The sequence below is a fragment of the Zonotrichia albicollis genome, chromosome Z (assembly GCF_047830755.1).
Source record: "Zonotrichia albicollis isolate bZonAlb1 chromosome Z, bZonAlb1.hap1, whole genome shotgun sequence".
In the NCBI taxonomy this organism is placed as follows: domain Eukaryota; kingdom Metazoa; phylum Chordata; class Aves; order Passeriformes; family Passerellidae; genus Zonotrichia; species Zonotrichia albicollis.
In genome coordinates this window covers 61921064-61938546 of record NC_133860.1, presented here as the reverse complement: position 1 = coordinate 61938546, position 17483 = coordinate 61921064, and the positions used below count along the sequence as shown (strand labels likewise).

Genomic DNA, 17483 nt, shown 5'->3' with positions numbered 1-17483 from the left:
TAAGAGACAGGCATGTTATGAGGAACTCTGTCTGAGGCTTTACAGAAGTTCAGATAAATGACATTTATAGCCCTTCCCTTGTCCACTAACACGGTCATTCCATCATTCAGGGCCATTTGGTTGGTCAGGAAGGACTTGCCCTTGGTGAAGCTGCACAGGCTGTCTCAAATCATCTCTCTGTTCTCCATGTGCCAGAGCACAGCTTCTAGGAGGATCTGCTCCATGATATTCCCAGGCAGGTGATGAGGTTGGGAAGTCCCTGGTTGCCAGGGTTTTCCTTTCCACCCTTTTAAAAGATGGGTACAATGTTTTCCCTTTTCCAGTCACTGGGACTTCACCAATACAATGGTGAAATCATGATTACAGTGACTTTACAAATACCACAGAGAGTGGCTTGACAACTACATCAGCCAATTCCCTCAGGACTCTGGGATACATCTCACTGGTTCCAATAGACTTAGGTACATTCTAGCTCCTCGGGTGGTAAAAAATCTGAACTTTACTTCCAGTTAGCAAAAGCCACAAGACTTTGAAATTCGAGGTTCAGTCTAATTCCTGACACTCAATGAAAACTTCTGGTCAATGACTTTAATGGGGACTTTAAGATTTCATCATATAGGCCAATCTGTGAAAATTTGCCAGAATAGCTACCCAAAGTCCCTGAGCCTCACAGACACCTGAATGCTTTCCCAGTCACACACCTAAACATAAACATGTTCAATTTCTAAGTGCAAAACAGAAAATTAATGTTAAGCAACTTTTCTGCTTCAAGATCACTGTCTTGGACTGCTGTCCACTAACACCATTCCTCCTTCAATTCATAGGAAAGGTGCCCAGTAGGTTTGACATCAAAGGTAACATTTCTGGTTTTGATACAAGCCTGCAGAGAAAAGGGTCTGAAACCTGACTTAAGATTGGGTGAGTATCAGACAGCTGGGATGGATTTTTTTTTTTTTTTGAGAGAAAGTACATATATCAGTTGGATAAGAATGTCTTATTTCAGCCCCCCATGAGCTGATGTATACAATGGATAAACCTCTGGTATTACCAAGCTAATGGAGTTCTTCAAAAAGGTCACTTAACTCAAGTGAAGTATTTTGGTATGGAATGTCCCTGATTCTCACACGTATAATCTGCATTTGTAATTCACCTTATATACATAGCTAGATTTACTCCCTCTGGCACATAACTCCTACACAGCCTCAAAATATGTTAACGTGTAGAAGAACTGTTGATGCACATGATTAGCAAAAAGTAGCACATCAACTATGAACAAGCCTGAAAATCACATACTATAATAGGTATGACATGATGCTCAACAAAAACAGTAACATTTAGATAGCCTTAATGCTGACCCAAACCAAAAATAATTTGGAAACTGAAGAGTTGAAATTAGTCTTGTGCATATGCCACAGCTGAATTCGCATGAGCAATACCATGAGCATATCCCACTCTTCATTCTGTCATCCACTGTCTCTTTTTCGAATCTGGAAGTCTTATTTGAAGATCCTTAATATTCAGCTCTCTGGAAATCTGACTTTACCAAACAATACACAAGCAGGTCAAACATTATGGTACAATTCACTTCATGTTGATGCTACACAGGTAGCTACCCTAGGTCACAATGTTCCAAGAAAGTAAGTTTCTCAGAGCAATACAACAGATATGAACACAAACAATACTCATGCCTCATCCTACTGACACTGAGCTAGCAAAGAGAGGTCCTCACCACTAACTTGAGCTTCACTGTGCCATTCAGAGAGATATGATTAAGTATTTCCAAGTTTGGAGTTTTCACTATTTCTAAAAACATATCTTCTCTGAAGTGTATAGGTGCTCTGAACCAAAGGCAGACAGCCAAAGGTGAACAGATGGGCATTTCTGGCAATTTGGAGGCACTTGCTAATTTTTAGGTGAGAGTTATCAAGAGATTTCAAGACCACTCTGCAGAAAGAAAGCAAAAGAAAGAGTTAATATTTCTCCTCCCTGTTCAGCAGAATTAGACACAACTCCACTTTTGTACACAAACGAATGCTGATACTGGTTCCTGCAGTCACCAAGCACTTCTTATATGATTTGGCCAAAGCCCCTGTCTTATTCTTTGACTTGTTCTTTTCTTCCTGCTATGAATAAAATATTCTCTTACATTTTGAGCCAGAAAATGACTCCAAATACAATGCGAAGAGGCTGCATACTTCCTGCAGCCGCCTCCCCAGTTTTTCAGAAGTAATATTTTTTTCCTCATCTAGCTCAATGTGTTTCAGAAACAGCAAAAACCTGGCTTGAGGAAACACATTTGTTGCTCCCTGGCCCAAATGCCAACAAGATTGGGTCAAAACCTCTGAAAATTAACACCTGCCCTGTGCAGGTTTTTATGAGATTTCACTGCTAAGCACATCTCTAGGGATCATTGCAGCCAAAGAGCAGAACACACAAAAGCAGCAGTCCAGATTGGGGCAGGGATAACAAATGCCCCAGGCTTTTGCCTTGTGAAAAGAGAGCTATGTTTGTCCTAACCTTTACTAATGAGCCAGACATCATCTTCCTTCTTTAGGGAGTAACAGACACCAACCCAGTCATACAGCATACATCTGACCAAGGACATGCTGCCCCCACAGACCCTCAAACAGAGCCTGTCAAAAGTTTCTGGTATTTACAAAACAGGAAGAAAACTGTAGAGAGTATGCACAGCCTAGGCAGCTGTGTTCTGTGAACCTGTGTATGTTCTGTGTGTCTACCAGGCATGTTCACTGACACCTCAGCAAGCAGACCTCGGCAAATACATGAGTTCTCATGCCTGCCCCAGCTCACCTCTCTGGCAGATACTGCTGGCAAGGCAGCTGCTGGACTCACCAGCCTTTCAGAGCTGCTTTATGTCACTTCTCCAAAACAACTTCTACTTTAACATTTTCCTGATATCTTCCTGGGCTCTCATATGTTCCAGAGAAGCAAAATTTCCTCCTTCCATGTTTTGCAACCGGAACCATACGTGTACAGCACAGCACCCTGATTTACCTCATGGCTATTTCCCAAGGCCCTGATATACAGAGTAGCTTCTTTCAAAAGGCATTTCTCCAGAGTATGACTAAATCAAACAAACTTGCAGACAAGCACTTAAATGCTTCGCTAAATTGCAACAAAACTCATCAGAGATTACAGCATGGTCATGGCTCTCACTGTACTTAGCTAGCTGCAAGGACAGGTTTTTTTAACTCATGTTTTCTCTCTGGGAAATGAAAAAAGAAAAAAAGCTCTCATTTACAGCACTCTTACAGATTGACAATAATCACTACTTCCTACCTGCTAGCCCGGGAAGCATTTGGCAAATTTGCTATGTAAGCCAGAAAATAGGAGGTTGAACTAGAGCAGTGAATGATAGAATGAATATTGCATAGGTGTCATCTTCCAAGCTGGACTGATACCAGTCAGAAAGTGGAAAGACTTTCTATCTCTTTTGTCACCCAAGGCTACTCTGAATAGATCCAAACCCCCAGATACCAACTACTCAGCAGTGTCTGACTTCAATCCTTTGACTTTTTATCCCTATTATCCAGAACACAAAGACCTACTTCTTATAGCTTACAGCTTTCCCCTTTCTGATTAGTGTTCATCTCTAGGTACATCACACCTCAGGCTCTGCATGGCTATAAACTCCTTGAAGAAACAGGTGCAATTTTGAAGGCAGAATAAAAGAAATTGACTGCTGCATGAAGGAGAACAGTAGGCAAAATCATAGGCACTTCCTCGTTTTAACTGCAATGCAACAGCTCCTACAGCTCCAATTTGACCTTTAGAAGACTGAAGTGTAAAAAAAAAGAGATTCATTATGTGTTTGTGGGATTTGTTTGTATTTGTTCATAAACTAGGCAAGAAACACTTTCCCTTTTAAGTGGAAGGCTGTAGCTCTAAAAAACTGCTGAATTCCATCCCCATTTCCCTTTTGTAAGCAAGTAGGTCCACAAAAACCCCAGATTTCCACAAGCTCTCACTACTACTAAAATTGGTACTTTTATTTCAATTGGAAAGAAAAGCAAAACTTTGGAGAGAATGCTCCTGAAAACTCCAGTTTATTTTACAAAGCTACCAAAGGAAAAAAGGTCACTCACCACCCTCACCTTCCTCAAAATCCTGTCACATGCATGAACCACTGGACCCATTTGAACAGGGTACAAGATGCTTGAAGAGATCCCAAAGCACTGTACAATTCCTCCCCTCAAAAAGCAACATAGAAGAAAGCTACTAACTTTCTGTTTGCACTAGCCCATGCAGAAAAGCCTAGGAAGAGGGAAAGAAATATACTACACATTTTTTACACCTACTCCATGCACAGAAGAGGAGCTGGAAACACCTGCTGTGAGCCGGTAAATAGGCAAAACTAAAACTAAGTTCACAGAGACACCAGGGATGACCCAGACCGTCTTTTCTAGTTCTCATCTCTCACAGTCTTTTCTTGCATCCAGCTCCTCCCTGATTTCTGGAATCATTGTTGGAGGAATGATCATCTGATCATTGCAGAGGATAGCCTGGCTGGCTTTTGATGTCCCCAGAACAGGAATGCATGTGTGTTCTGAGCCAGGCCCTTGTCATACTTCCCCGCTGCCACTTCCAGAGGGAGCCCTGCCTGGATACATTTCTTCTTCACCTCCAGCTGATAATGGCATAGCTGACTTCAAGCAGCAGGGAAGCCCCATAAACACCTGAGGGCAAAGACATGCTCAGTCTTTGCAGTCACAGCACCTCCCCAGTCACTCAGCACCTGTCCAGCGGCTTTGCCCTTTGGAGCTCAGCAGTCAGACAGGCATCAGCTCCAGCTCCTGCCATATGTGCTTTACTGGAGGAAGAAAAAACAACCAAAGCAGCAGAACTCTACAAAAATAAAACAGGTTACAGAGGCAACAGATACTAGACATCACAATGTCCACACGGAGTCCTAATAGCTGTTAATGTGCTCATCCTTTGGACCAGGGCATAGCTCTGTATCATTGCCTTCTGCCAAGTCTGGATGTGGAGCTATGTTGCTTGCTATATACCACTCGTCGCTTGCTGTTTAGATCACTATCTGAAGGCTGGCCCTCACTTGGAACACAGATCTATACTACTCCACCACCTGCTATTTGCCACCCTCCCTTAAAACCCAGATCTTGACATTTTCTCCTGTCCTCATGCACGGATCTGTAACACCTGGCAAACGGAGGATAAGGATTCTGATCATTGAGTGCCTGTGGCTCGTTGCCAGATTCAAAGCCCACACACCCTCTATTTCTCATGCATTTTCCCCCCTTCAGATGGGGATGCAGCAAGGGTGCCAAAATAGTACCCCAAGAAGCCTGTGCATTAGTGCATGGCATCACGTCTGCTGATATTGCTCTCAATTTTAAATTCCACTGGTTTGTACAACAAACGTTCTTCTAACAAGCCAGCATACATTATTCATAAAACAGCACAGAGCTGTTCAGCAGCATATGGAACTGATGAATACTGTTTTGGTGTAGGAGGAGATAGGGTTGATAGGAATGTTTTAGAAGGAAGGAAAGGAGATCATTTCACCCAGGGAATTTCAAGTGCGTCACCAACTGGAGAACATTTCGAAGAGAAACTCCTCTGTTAAAAATCTGGTTTGTATATGGAGAAGGAAGGGGAGGGGGAGAAAAAAAAGGAAAGAAAGATTGTGCCAGATATATCATCATAAAACAGAAAAGGATGGTTAGCTGTGGCTCCTGAGACACAGGAAATTAATGCCACAGAAGAAATGCATCCTCTGTATTAATACACATGGCTTGTTTGAAAAGATTTTTTTTCTGTACTTGCTGAAGTGCTTCATCAGTGTTATTGTAAAGGCAGCATACTGAATTATTACAGAAAAATAGAGAAAAGGCTAGAGAAGTACTTCTTGATAGTGGAGCACCTCCACAGCCTATTCCTACACAGCCTATTTCAAACTGTTTTATTGGTCCTGTGCATTTGCAGTCAGGACAGGCACAAGTACTTAGCAATTCAGTCCCTGGCTGCAGAAAAAAAGTCTGTCAGAAAAAGAGACTACTGAGCATGCTGGGTCACACAGATGATCCTAAGATACATAGACTCTCATTGCATGCAGTCTGGACTTGAGCCTGCCTTCCACAGAACAATGGTACAAAATTTACAGCACCATTTCACAGGTTCTTCTGCCGGCCTAAAGCTGTGGTACCTCCTATAATACACACTTGGGATGCATCCCCCTAGTGAAGCCTGTCCACACAGAGGCAAGACCTGATGTGTGTCAAGGAGATAAAAGATACTTGGGCTACCTAGCTTCTCTGACACTGACATCAGGGAGACCTTTTCTGCAGGCACCATGCTGGCGCTTTGTTCATACTACTAAAGCATGAGGATACATAATACACTCTAGCTTACCAAAATAGGCTGAGTCATATAAGTGAAAAGTAAAAGAGGAGAATGTTTCTGAGGCACAAATGGTTTAAATCTATCTCCTTCCCAAAGTCAGCTGCAGCAGTCACAGAAACAGGTCTTGAGCATTGTACTCACTTTATATAGGGAGCAGATAAAATACAAGGCAGTCCAGACACAAAGAGGGAGACACACCCACAGAAATATGAAGTCCACAAACCAAACCTTACTTAAGACTGAGGAGATCTATATGGCATTGGTGTCCAGAAAAGCTCAGCCTAGAACCGAAGACATTTCCTGAGAAGTGATGCACAAACATATACACACAGTTACACTAATAAAAAGAGATCCTTTGCCACACTACAGATTAACCTCCAGGTTCTTCCACTAACACAACAGTATCAAAGAGCCAAAGCTCAATTATAAACCGGTTCTCTAAACCAACGACGTCAGCAAAAAAATGGGCAGGCAAAGATCAGAAAGGGGAACAGAGAGATGGAAAGGACTGTCCAAAATCACAACACCAATCATTTGCAGAGCCATTTGTCATCTTATCAACCAGGCAAGCACCACTGAAGAGAATACACGGATCTTCTCAGCCCTCCATAACACAGCTTTTATGCATCTCAGATGCCCTACAGATACAAAAATCTTTGTTTGAAATAAGGAAACAGTACAAAAAACTGAAACAAAGCTGCAGTGTTCTTTCCAGCATATTGAGATAGGCAGGAAAAGAAGTGGATATCTCTCAAATAACAACCTACAGCACTTAGAAGGAAGAAAAGTGAATTCCATGGAGGAATGAACACAGAGCTTTCATTATTGCAGTAGTTAACAAATCATGTCAGACACCATCCCTGGGAGAAAGTCCCTGCCCTGAGAACGCTACACCATGCACACACAGTGGACACAAAACCTGGGAGAGGAAGATATATACATTAAGTAATTCATCCAGTGTCAAAAGACTTGAGTTTTTACCATATGCAAGAGAGTTTTCATGCATAAATCCTCCCACCAAATACCGTGCAATTACTCCCATGCTTAGGGTGAAAGTGATCACGAGAGCAGGGTCCCAGAGCACCTGCAAGATGCAGCCTTTACTTTGATATTTGTTGGAAAAGCACATACTGCATCAGCAACAGCCTGAAAATGATGGATATGCTATTTCTCTACCCTAACTCAGCAATACACTATTTCTTAGTTATGGTTTATAAGGTCCTGAAAACAGAGGCTTATTTAATTGAATTGAAAAAAATACTTAACATTTATTTCTGGTTGCAGTACCCTGTGATTTAAGTTACACAGCTCAGGCTCTGAAATGCTACACAACCTGTGAGCTAGCAGAGAGTGTTTTGCTAGGAACTACTGTGCAGTGCTGGGGTCTTTTCACCACTGGCAGAGGAGGTTTCTCACAGAACAGACAGGAGATTTAGGGAAGGGACAGCACAGGAAGATCCATGCATGGTGCCTGCTTTGCATGCACATGGACCCCAAGACATAGTTAAATGCTTAGCTGATGCGCCCCTTTGCAAGAGGTCGTATCTTTTAATCCCAAGGTCAGAATCAACTGGCAATAATAATGAAATTAGAGGCATATTTTTGTCACTGCATAAAATTCATCTAACCCTTGGAGATATGGAGAACCTTTGAGAGGCAGACAGCTCTTAAAGCACTTGCCAGGAGTTCCTGGGTGCCTCTCCATTATTATGTGGGAGAGAGGGATGAGGAAAAAAAAGAGATGTTGCATTGTGTGGGGGTTGTTTGCTTAGGAACTGAATAACTGGGCTGGGCTGGGTGAGGAGATGCTGCACACAGTCACTGTAGCAGCTGGGAATAGCCTGTGCTACCAACCATTACAGTACTCTAATGTATTCCTATAAATGCACAAGCAATGCCTTCCTAATAAATACTTGGCAGCTGTATTTAATCATGCATGCAACTGAGAAAATATTTTCACCTAGCATTCATACCTACTAAACCACAGAGCTGTAGGTAAGGACTAAAAATTATTTTTATATAGAAAACAATTCCGATTAAACAAATAATCTGAAGGACATCACCTGCCAACTCTGGCACATTTCCTAAGAGTAGAGCTCCAACCAGCACTGTCACCAGCAAGTTTTTCCTGTTTACTACTGTACCAAGCTCCGTGACAGGGCATTCCCTGTCTAAGACCTGATCATTATAACACCAGACCAGAGCTCTTTCACCTTCAGGTCTCTCCTCAAATGCAGAGATTTTTTTTCATGACCTGACAGCAATTCTGTGATCACTGCAGATCATCCAGAGCTCTTAACTCCTGCAAAGCATAACCTTTTCCCAACACCAATCCCGAGCCTAACCAAGCAAAACAATACTAATATTTAGTCATTTACCTTGCTTTCTTTAGTAGAAAACTCAGAAGAGTTGGAGATTTTCATAGATTTTGACCGATGGGACTGCCGCCAGAGAGATTCTTCTCGGGAGTATTTCACCGAACCTGTGGCTCTCACCCGGACTTTGCTGGTGCTCTGAACACTGTTAACTCCAATCATTTCCGAAAGGGAGTGGATGGGATGGGAAAGAAGAAAGCTAATGAAACTTCCCAATTCCCTGCAGAGGAACTGGAAAAGGTTACAGCTGGAGAGCCCAGGCTCAAGCAAACAGTGTTTGCTTAAAGCACACTAGGCTGTTTTCTCCAGCATCTTCAGGCACAGTGTTTGGAGCCAGCCTGATTGTTCCAGGCATTGCTCACGTCACTGGATGGGAGAAAAAAAAAGAAAAAGAAAAGGAAGACGCTGATAGAAACTCCTCCCCTGCTCTGCTCTGCTCCCCTCTCCAGCATCAACTCCCCCTTCACACACACACCAACAGCAAGAGGAAGAGAGGTGGAGAGAAAGATGCTGGAACAAATGCCAGCAGATCAAGCAAGATATTCATTTTCAGTTCACGCAGCCACACTTCCCTGCCTGCAACAGCCTGCCATGCTCATTACTGCCTGCAATAACAAAGAACACTGCAAAAAGAGTCTTCAATCAACTGCCTGAAGCTACAGGCTTCTGGATGTGAGAAATACTGATGGATTCCCAGAACACTGGAGAAATTAGTGAAAACCTACAGCACCATTACAAAGTACTGGCAAGCCCCAGAGAGACAAATCAGCAAATTTCCACTCAGTAGCCTGAGTCCTTGGGGTGCCTTCCAAAAGTGCAAGAGAGAGCAAGAGGGGCTTAGAGGGGCCTAGGGGAAAAGAGATGATTTTCCCAAGGTAATCAGTGCAAACCAGTGGCAGAGTCGTGAACAAGCACCTAGGGACTCATCTCCCCACTCAGCAGCCAGGAGAGCTGTAGCCACACCCCCACACAAGCAAACTGCATGCTCCAGTGGCTGACCCCACCAATGATGCAGCTGCCGAGCCACACCCCTCATGGCAAACCCATACATAGCAAACCCATGCAGCCTAGTACCACTGCCAGAGGTACCACTCAAACCCACACAAGCCTCGCTCCAGAGGCTAGGCATGCTCGATGTGCCTAGAGCTACCTGCCCTCATGCAGGGGACAAGGAGAGGCCAACGCCAAAAGGAGCTGGTACTCTTACCCAGGGGTGGATGTGCTGAATACAGGAAAAGAGGGATGTTTACCTCAGTGTTGCAAAAGCACCATCATTTCTGGCTCCTGGAGACCCAGAGTGCAGCAGACTGTGCATTGCCATGGCAACGTGCTCCAGTGTGAGAGAAGAGATTGCTCTGCTCTACTCTGCTCAACACAGGATCATGACAGCTGCCAACACACACTGGACAGGTGAAGCAGCTTGTGTGAGCAGCAAGGGACAAGTGGACAATGGGGACATTGTGACAAACCCAGAAAAGGCAAACAGTTTGTGCAGAGGGTGCATGAGGAGCTGGCAGACTCTGCAGCAAGGCTAATATCAAGTTCAGCAACCTGCCCCATACCATCATATCAAAGGCAGGGCAAGGACAGCAGCAGTGACGTTGGCTTGTGGAAGGACATGAGGGCTCTCATCCCACTCACACAGGCAGCAAGTCTGCATGCAGACAGCAATGAGGGAGTGCTGTCTGGCATGCTGAGGTGAATGTCCCATGCTGAGATGCTTCAGGCAGCCAAAAGCTGGATGAAGAGCCTCCGGTCTCTATTCACATCTGAACCCTGTTCCACGTCTGCCAAGCCACGTGAAAGTAAAGTGAGAGTTTGCTTACCTCATGTCACATGCCCAACAGCACCCAGGGGTAAATAAGATGCATATGAATTGAGTGGACTTTTCCCCTGGATACATCTTCTCAGTCTCTTGCAATCAGGAATTCACATCCTTACAGGGCAAATGGCTAGACAGCCACATGATGGTCCTATGTGCATTTTTGCTCATAAAAGATGCTGCTGTCTCCCTAGTAAGCAACAGCATTTCTGATAGCATTAACCCTTTGCTACTGTTGTCCCCAATGATGCTACAAGGTGCATATCCTTCCCACAGACTCTAACTGGTGTGGACCCTGCTGAAGGACAACAAGCAGTGGAACAGGAAACAGCTTACCTAAGTATCAACATAAAAACTGCCCCTGGAGTAGGGAACTTCTGATTGCTCACAGATTCTGCCTCCATCCTGCTTGAGGCACTGATATCTTCCCTTCTGGCCAACAAGAAAAATACATTTTCATTTCCACCACAGTCAGATGTAGCAAGCCCATCCCTACCTCACACATTAAGATCATATCCCAAATGTGCCCCTTGTCATTGACAGAGGACAGAGACTGAAAGGAACCTTTTTCCCTGGCAATAATCATGCTCTGAGTTACTTCTGCCACTTCACTAAAAAGGTTTTATGTTACTTAACCCATGTGAAATTACCCACTGCTTGTGCAAAAGCTTTTCAAAGAAAATCTCTTCTTAGAGGAAATTTGCACTGCAGTCAAACCGCTCCAGATGAGCTAAGCAGCAGGTCCTGACAGGTGCTACGTAAATGGCCACAAATCACTCTCTATCCTAGCAGCCCCCTGCCTGGCAGATTATTCTTGCTCTCAGATTTATAGGGCCAACTCCCCAAGCACTCTCAACATATCTGAAATAATTATACTGCCTAAATATCACACACAGACCTAGGCCAGTGTCAATTACACAGAGCAATTTTATTATTAAACACAAGCTAGACTGAATCAAAACAATATTTCTCTTCTGCTGCCCACAGCATCATCACTGCTGCCTAATTGCAGCAGTTCATCTAGTAATCTCTGAGCTGAAGTTAGCAGATCCTCAGGTTGGACAGGAACCTTATTTCAGAAAGGAACAAGTCTGTTTCTGCAGCAGTCCAAAACTCCAAGGATTTTCTTTCTTCTTCTTTCTTCAGTGTTTTCTGAGAAAACACTTCTCAGCTCACACTCTCCCAAAGAGAGCCTCCTGAGAGAACACATTTGAAGCCTTAAATATCTTCAGATTGGGGATTCAGTTTAGATTTCATCAGCGTCCCTGATTTTCATCTGCAAGTGATAATACAATCTTGTACTCCTGAGTCATTATTCTGTGTACATATTCACAGTTATTCTGGGGAAAGGCCATGCTTTGACATTAGAGAAGACCCACCATTTTACAAATTATTATGCACACAGGATTGATTTATGTCTGTAACTGAGCAACAGGAATTTCTGAGGGAAAAGTGTTTTGTTAGCATAAATAGAGGGATAAAAATGACATTTTTAAAGAGGGGCTGAAATAGCTGTGAAGTATCAGAAAAATCAGAGCTGACCACATCCAGCGGACACCCCAAGTGTTTCAAGAATTCAGAATCTTCCTCTTGTTCAGAGGTCAAGCAAAGAGGTTATCGGAAAGGGGCAGAATGTTTAGGCAGTGACACCACTGGGGTGACCAAAAGGACTGTGACCCTATAGAGACCTTCCCAATCAGTTCCTCTAAGGAACAAGCCATAAACCAGCAGGAAAACTTAAAACTTTGGGTCAAAACAGATGCAGGAACAGAAAACCAGAGTTTCTATTATTCCTTACACCCCATCCTTTTAAAATCATACAAAAGCTTTTGTCTTGTAACAAGGAACTATGTCAGACCCCATCACCCATAGAGGAAATGGGCAGCTGTTCCAACTTACCCTGAAATAAGCTTCTTCCCATCTGTTCCTCCCACCAATCAAGTTTCCCTGGGAGGCAAAATGTACCCAGTCCTTGCTTGGTCTTCCTAATGTCATTCAGCAAATCAACAACGCAAGAAGAAAAAATGCAGAATTCAAAGTAAAATTCAATATTGGCTTTTGAAGTACAAACCTAACGACCACATTACTGCATCTAAAGAACTCCAATGTCCTCAAACAAAGTCACAAGAATCCTCTAGAATCATTTAAGCCTGATGTCAACTACAAATACAAACAACACAAACTGACAAAATATATAAACACATGCATATCAATTACTTAAAACATAACCTCAAAAGCCAGTAACATATTTGTGTAGCACAGAAAGGGAGAACTACTTAATGCTGCCACTAAATGCTGTTTGTTAAATAAACTACATTAAATCTTTCCGTCATCCTTCATCTTTCCTTCTTTCATGTTTTTTTTCCTTCTCCCCAAAATAGGAAGAGGAAAGTCAATTCTGACAGATAAGCTACTCTTAACACAATGGCTACAGAACTAGAGCTTAAAACTGATCAACAGTAAAATTCCTGTAATATTAAGATAACAATTTCTGAGGTCTGCTGACTAGGGGGAGCTGACAATCAAGATTAAATGGCTCCTGCGAACAGCAGAAATATTAGAGCAGCCACTTAATTTCTACATGCACATGCAACCAGGTCAACAGGAATGCTAGCAGGGTAACAGCTGGAATGATGGGAGAACAAGGTATGACTGCATGAGGACAACTGAACTATCTCTGGTTTAAGTTACATGAGAAGAAGGCTAAAAGAGCATCTACAGCCAGCAGCTCACAGTCAAAGCACAAGTCTTAACAACTGACTTTTTACATCAATAAGCACCTAGAAGTGAGCAGAATCAGAAAACCACAACAAGTGGTGGAAGATCAAATTAATCCTGGTATCACTGTGTCTCTGGGAACCACAGTGCATCCTGTGCTAAAAGAAACCACTCCCCTATGGTAAATGCCCTGCTGAGAATGATAGGAGATCAGGGCTTTAATGAAAATAAGCCATTGGATAATAACAGGGACGCAAAGAAATCATGCACTCTGCTATCTTGATCAGCACTGAAAGTAAAGATATGTCTTCAGCCATCTTTATGCTCCTCACAGCAGATCTGAAAACAGCTGTTTCGCAGACTAGCTGTTGTACTGCCCGGCAAAGCACTTTAGTATTCAAGGGGGAAAAATTCCTCTTCTTGAATTTCTCCTTTTAGGAATTATCATCTGCTGTCAACAGAGCTCACAGAAATTAAGTGAGCCATATAGTATGCAGACTAACACAGACCACCAAGTTCCTTAATTTACAGCGGACAAAGGGAGCTACAGAAAACAGCAGCACTTCGAAAAAATCCATAAAAGCATCAAAACCCTAAAATTCTCCATAGCTGTGACAGAAACCCACAGGAAAGAGATTGAAGAAGTGATGTAAAGTCTACAAACTATCTCAGATCAGCGGCAAACAACCTCTGCCTCTGTCCCTGCAAGTGAGCATGCTCTGAATCAAGACCACTGAAATAAACCTCTCAGCCTAGAGATCTGCATTTAAAAAAAAAAAGAAAAAAAAGGAAAAACAATCTCCCTCCCAGGCTTCTCTCTGACTCAAATAGCAAACACAACATCAACAAAAAGGGAAAGAGGAAAAAGAAGGGGAAGGGGAGAGGAGTGGGAGAAAGAAGGAAGGCGGCAAAAGGATGGGGGCAAAAAGAAAGAGAGGGGGCACAATAGGGACAAGTGGGAGGAGAGACAGGGAGGAAGGAAATTGAGGCCACTCTAAGATCCACACAGGTTACAAACTGGTGTCACCTGTGGCTGTAGGCATTGCACTGTGGAAGGGGGAATAGGCATAGCCTTTGACTTACCTTTTCTCCACAATTCCATCTACCTATGGAGTCATGTCCAGCTACCTTGTCCCAAAAGCAGATTAAATCCTTCCTACCTCTCTCGACACCTTCCAGAACCCATCTGTCAACAGGACAGAAAACTGGTGCCTTGGATTTGCCCCGTATTTGTACAAGGATCCTGTGAATACTTAATCATCCAAGAAAGCATGACTTTGGAAGGAAACTAAATATTCCATTTAACATCACAGGAAAGGAGAAAAAAAATCTGAATTTAGGGAGCAGCCTAATACTCTTGTTTGAAAGAAAACAGTGTAACTGGGTCAGAGAGAGAATAGTCCAATGCTACTTGAAAAGTGTGGCAGCAAACAGAAGGGAGGAATACCGAAGATTTATACAGCAGTAATTCTAAAGCTGGTGGAAGGAATGTTCTCTCTTCTTCTTCCTTTTTTTTTTTTCCAATATGGTATAAATGATATTCGTACTCTTCCTTCCCTTGAGATGCAGCACTGAACTTAAATTTCAAGCAGATCAGTGGGTGGAAGATCAAAGAATGTTTTTCAGAATTTGTTTTCTACCTACATGGAGGTGGGAGTAATAAGTCATAGGGACCAAAATGTATGTGTGACATTGTATTAGAGAATTCCCAGTCTGAAAAGAGCCCAGAATTCCTCTTTTAAAGTGGCAGAATGCATCATTCCTGGAGACTACCAGTCTGTATCCTCCACACTTGACAGATGACATTCATCCTTGGGACCTGCTATGCATTTCAGTTACAGTAGGAGACAAGCTGATGGCCTTGGCTATCTAACAGGCTGGAGAAGTCAGACATCAAACAATTCCCTTGTCTCATCAACCTGGACAAGACACCACAGACAGGTTGCCTCCACAGATGAAAATTAACCCCCTATATGTTCATTATGAGGCTGGTATTGAGCCACATAATTGCAGCCAGTAGCAATGGAAATTCTTACCTGACTCTGCTTGGGTTTCACTCCTTGCTGACACAAAAGCCTGGCAGGCTACGTGAGATCTTTTGAATAACAATTGGAAAGTAAAGAGGTGAAAGGTTGAAGGAGCAAAAAATAATTCAGAGAAATGCAGATTGTCAAAGCAGAACAGATCCATCCTGAAATCCAGTCTGCTTCCTAGTAAGATAAGCAATCCCTCATTCCACCCCTAGACTATGAAGAGCAATCCTAATTCTTGGATCATCTTCAAAACATTTTATGTTTTAAGCCTTGTTTAAAGATCTGCTTTCCCTGCTCAGAGACAGCTGGTATTAGGCTTTTGATATTATAAGGCTTTCTTCAACTCAATATCTGGGTTTGATTTGAGAAAAAATATATAGATTATAGATTTTTCTTTTTATATGCACTGAGGTAACCTCCTGAAATGCAAAAAGAAAGTATATTTGCATTTCAACAGGGCAGGAACATGTCAGAAACCTCTGTAATTCAAGGGACACAAAGCAATACACACACCATCATAACCTGGTCCAATTTTCAGTTCTGCATAGGCATGCTTTAAATGGCTATTGCTCTTGAATAGGACAAATGGCAACACTGAAAAAACTCCAAGTTGAAGCAAACAAACGTTATGCTGGCAGGAAGGTTCTCTGCAAGGATAGAGAAGAGTGCAGACAAGCCAGGTGTTCCCTACAGTCACCTACAGTTCCCTATGGATCTGTGGATCCTCTGAAAGTATGCTTCATAAACAACTGTTTAAGACAAGGATTAGCAATTTAATCCTGCATTACCTGACTTTTATACTGCCAGATTAGACTCTGTTGTCTCCTAGCAGCTGAAAGGGGTCCTCTGTAACAGGACCTTCTAATTCATACAGATAAGAAATGGCCCAAAAATACTATTTCCATCAGAAGTATTTTGAAGAGAAAAAACTTTATTTTGGGGAAGACATCAGGAGCTACATCTTGTTTCTTATTCCGTGAAGCAAAGGCATCTGGTCCTTATCTCTTTATCTCCTTATCTTCTAGTCTTATTCCATGAAGCAAAGGCATCTGGTCCTCTCTCTCCTCTGCCCACTGCTGCAGGGTGTTACAGCAGTCAATGCGGACCTCCTGGGGCCATCCTGGCTTGCTGTCACACACTCTCATCTCCCCACCTTCATCAGGTTTCCCTGGAAGGTGGGAATTTCTTGCCAAAAAGCCATGAAATGGATGAAGTACAAGGACTGCTGATGAGAGCAATTAGGGGGCACACAGCAGTCCAATTAGTGTGAGTTCCTCTCCATAAAGGGGGGCTGAGGCTGTGCAGGGAGATGTTAGCCACCTGATGTTCATTCTCTCTGCTAAATACCTGAAATTATTGGAATGGATGAGGTAAGATGCCATGAAGTAAGACAAATTTAATTCTCTTTGAATTGAATATTTGCTTTGGAGGGCTTTCAAAGGGAATTAAAAAAAAAAAAATAGAGGGAGAGCCAGAGAAAGCAGAAAGACAGTGGTAAAAACACCCTGTAATTGAAGTGGAGGGAACTGACAGCAACATGAGATAAACCCTACTTTGCAGCTTCTATAGGAAATTGCATATCCCAGAAATCCTAATCAAGAATTCAGATCATTTAGGAAATTAAGGATGGGTTCTTCAGAAGAGTTCAGCACCAGCAACTCCAAGTTAATTTGGTCACTTCATTACAGTGCTTCTGCAGGAGATAAGGCCTACCCAAAAAAAACCTTTGAGAAAAAGCAGACTTTTTATGCAGGATTGGCATCTAATCTCCATCAGCAGTCCCTGAAAGGATGAGTCTAGCCAAGTGCATCCCAGGTACTTCAGCATGATAGACATTCCCAGACAGGATAACAGGTCAGAGAAGAGCTACCACCTCCTACCAAAAGACACACAGCCAGGTATGACTTCCCCACTTCATGTCATGGGGCAGCCCCACTACCATGGGTCAGCCCATGTCAGAGGTTGGGCGACGCCTGTGATTTCATGAATGAGGTGTGCTGTAAATGCAGAGGACATTTACTTACACAGGACAGGTGGTACTTTGCATGCAGCCTAACAACAGAGTACCCCTACCAGAACACTGCCTAACAAAAGCAGGGATCCATGTCCTCATGCCTTCTTGCAGGCTCTCTGTGGACCACACAAGACACA

The 17483-nt window shown here is 43.0% G+C and overlaps 1 protein-coding gene across 6 annotated transcripts in view; it reads right to left on the bottom strand.

Annotated features, from left to right (window-relative positions):
- Nucleotides 1-17483, bottom strand: part of PSD3 (pleckstrin and Sec7 domain containing 3) — a 139180-nt gene that overhangs the window by 37805 nt on the left and 83892 nt on the right. Inside the window, exons 11-12 of one of the 6 annotated variants that reach the window (XM_074533398.1) lie at nt 12481-12566; nt 11348-11857 (exon numbers count right to left, since the gene is read on the bottom strand). The exons of 4 other annotated variants lie outside the window; for them this stretch is intronic. In XM_074533398.1, the coding sequence (XP_074389499.1) occupies nt 12519-12566 (48 nt within the window). In that variant the 3' untranslated portion in view covers nt 11348-11857; nt 12481-12518. Of the gene's footprint in view, nt 1-8762; nt 9154-11347; nt 11858-12480; nt 12567-17483 lie in introns of those variants that run through there. One more of the 6 variants, XM_074533399.1, reaches the window with a different exon arrangement.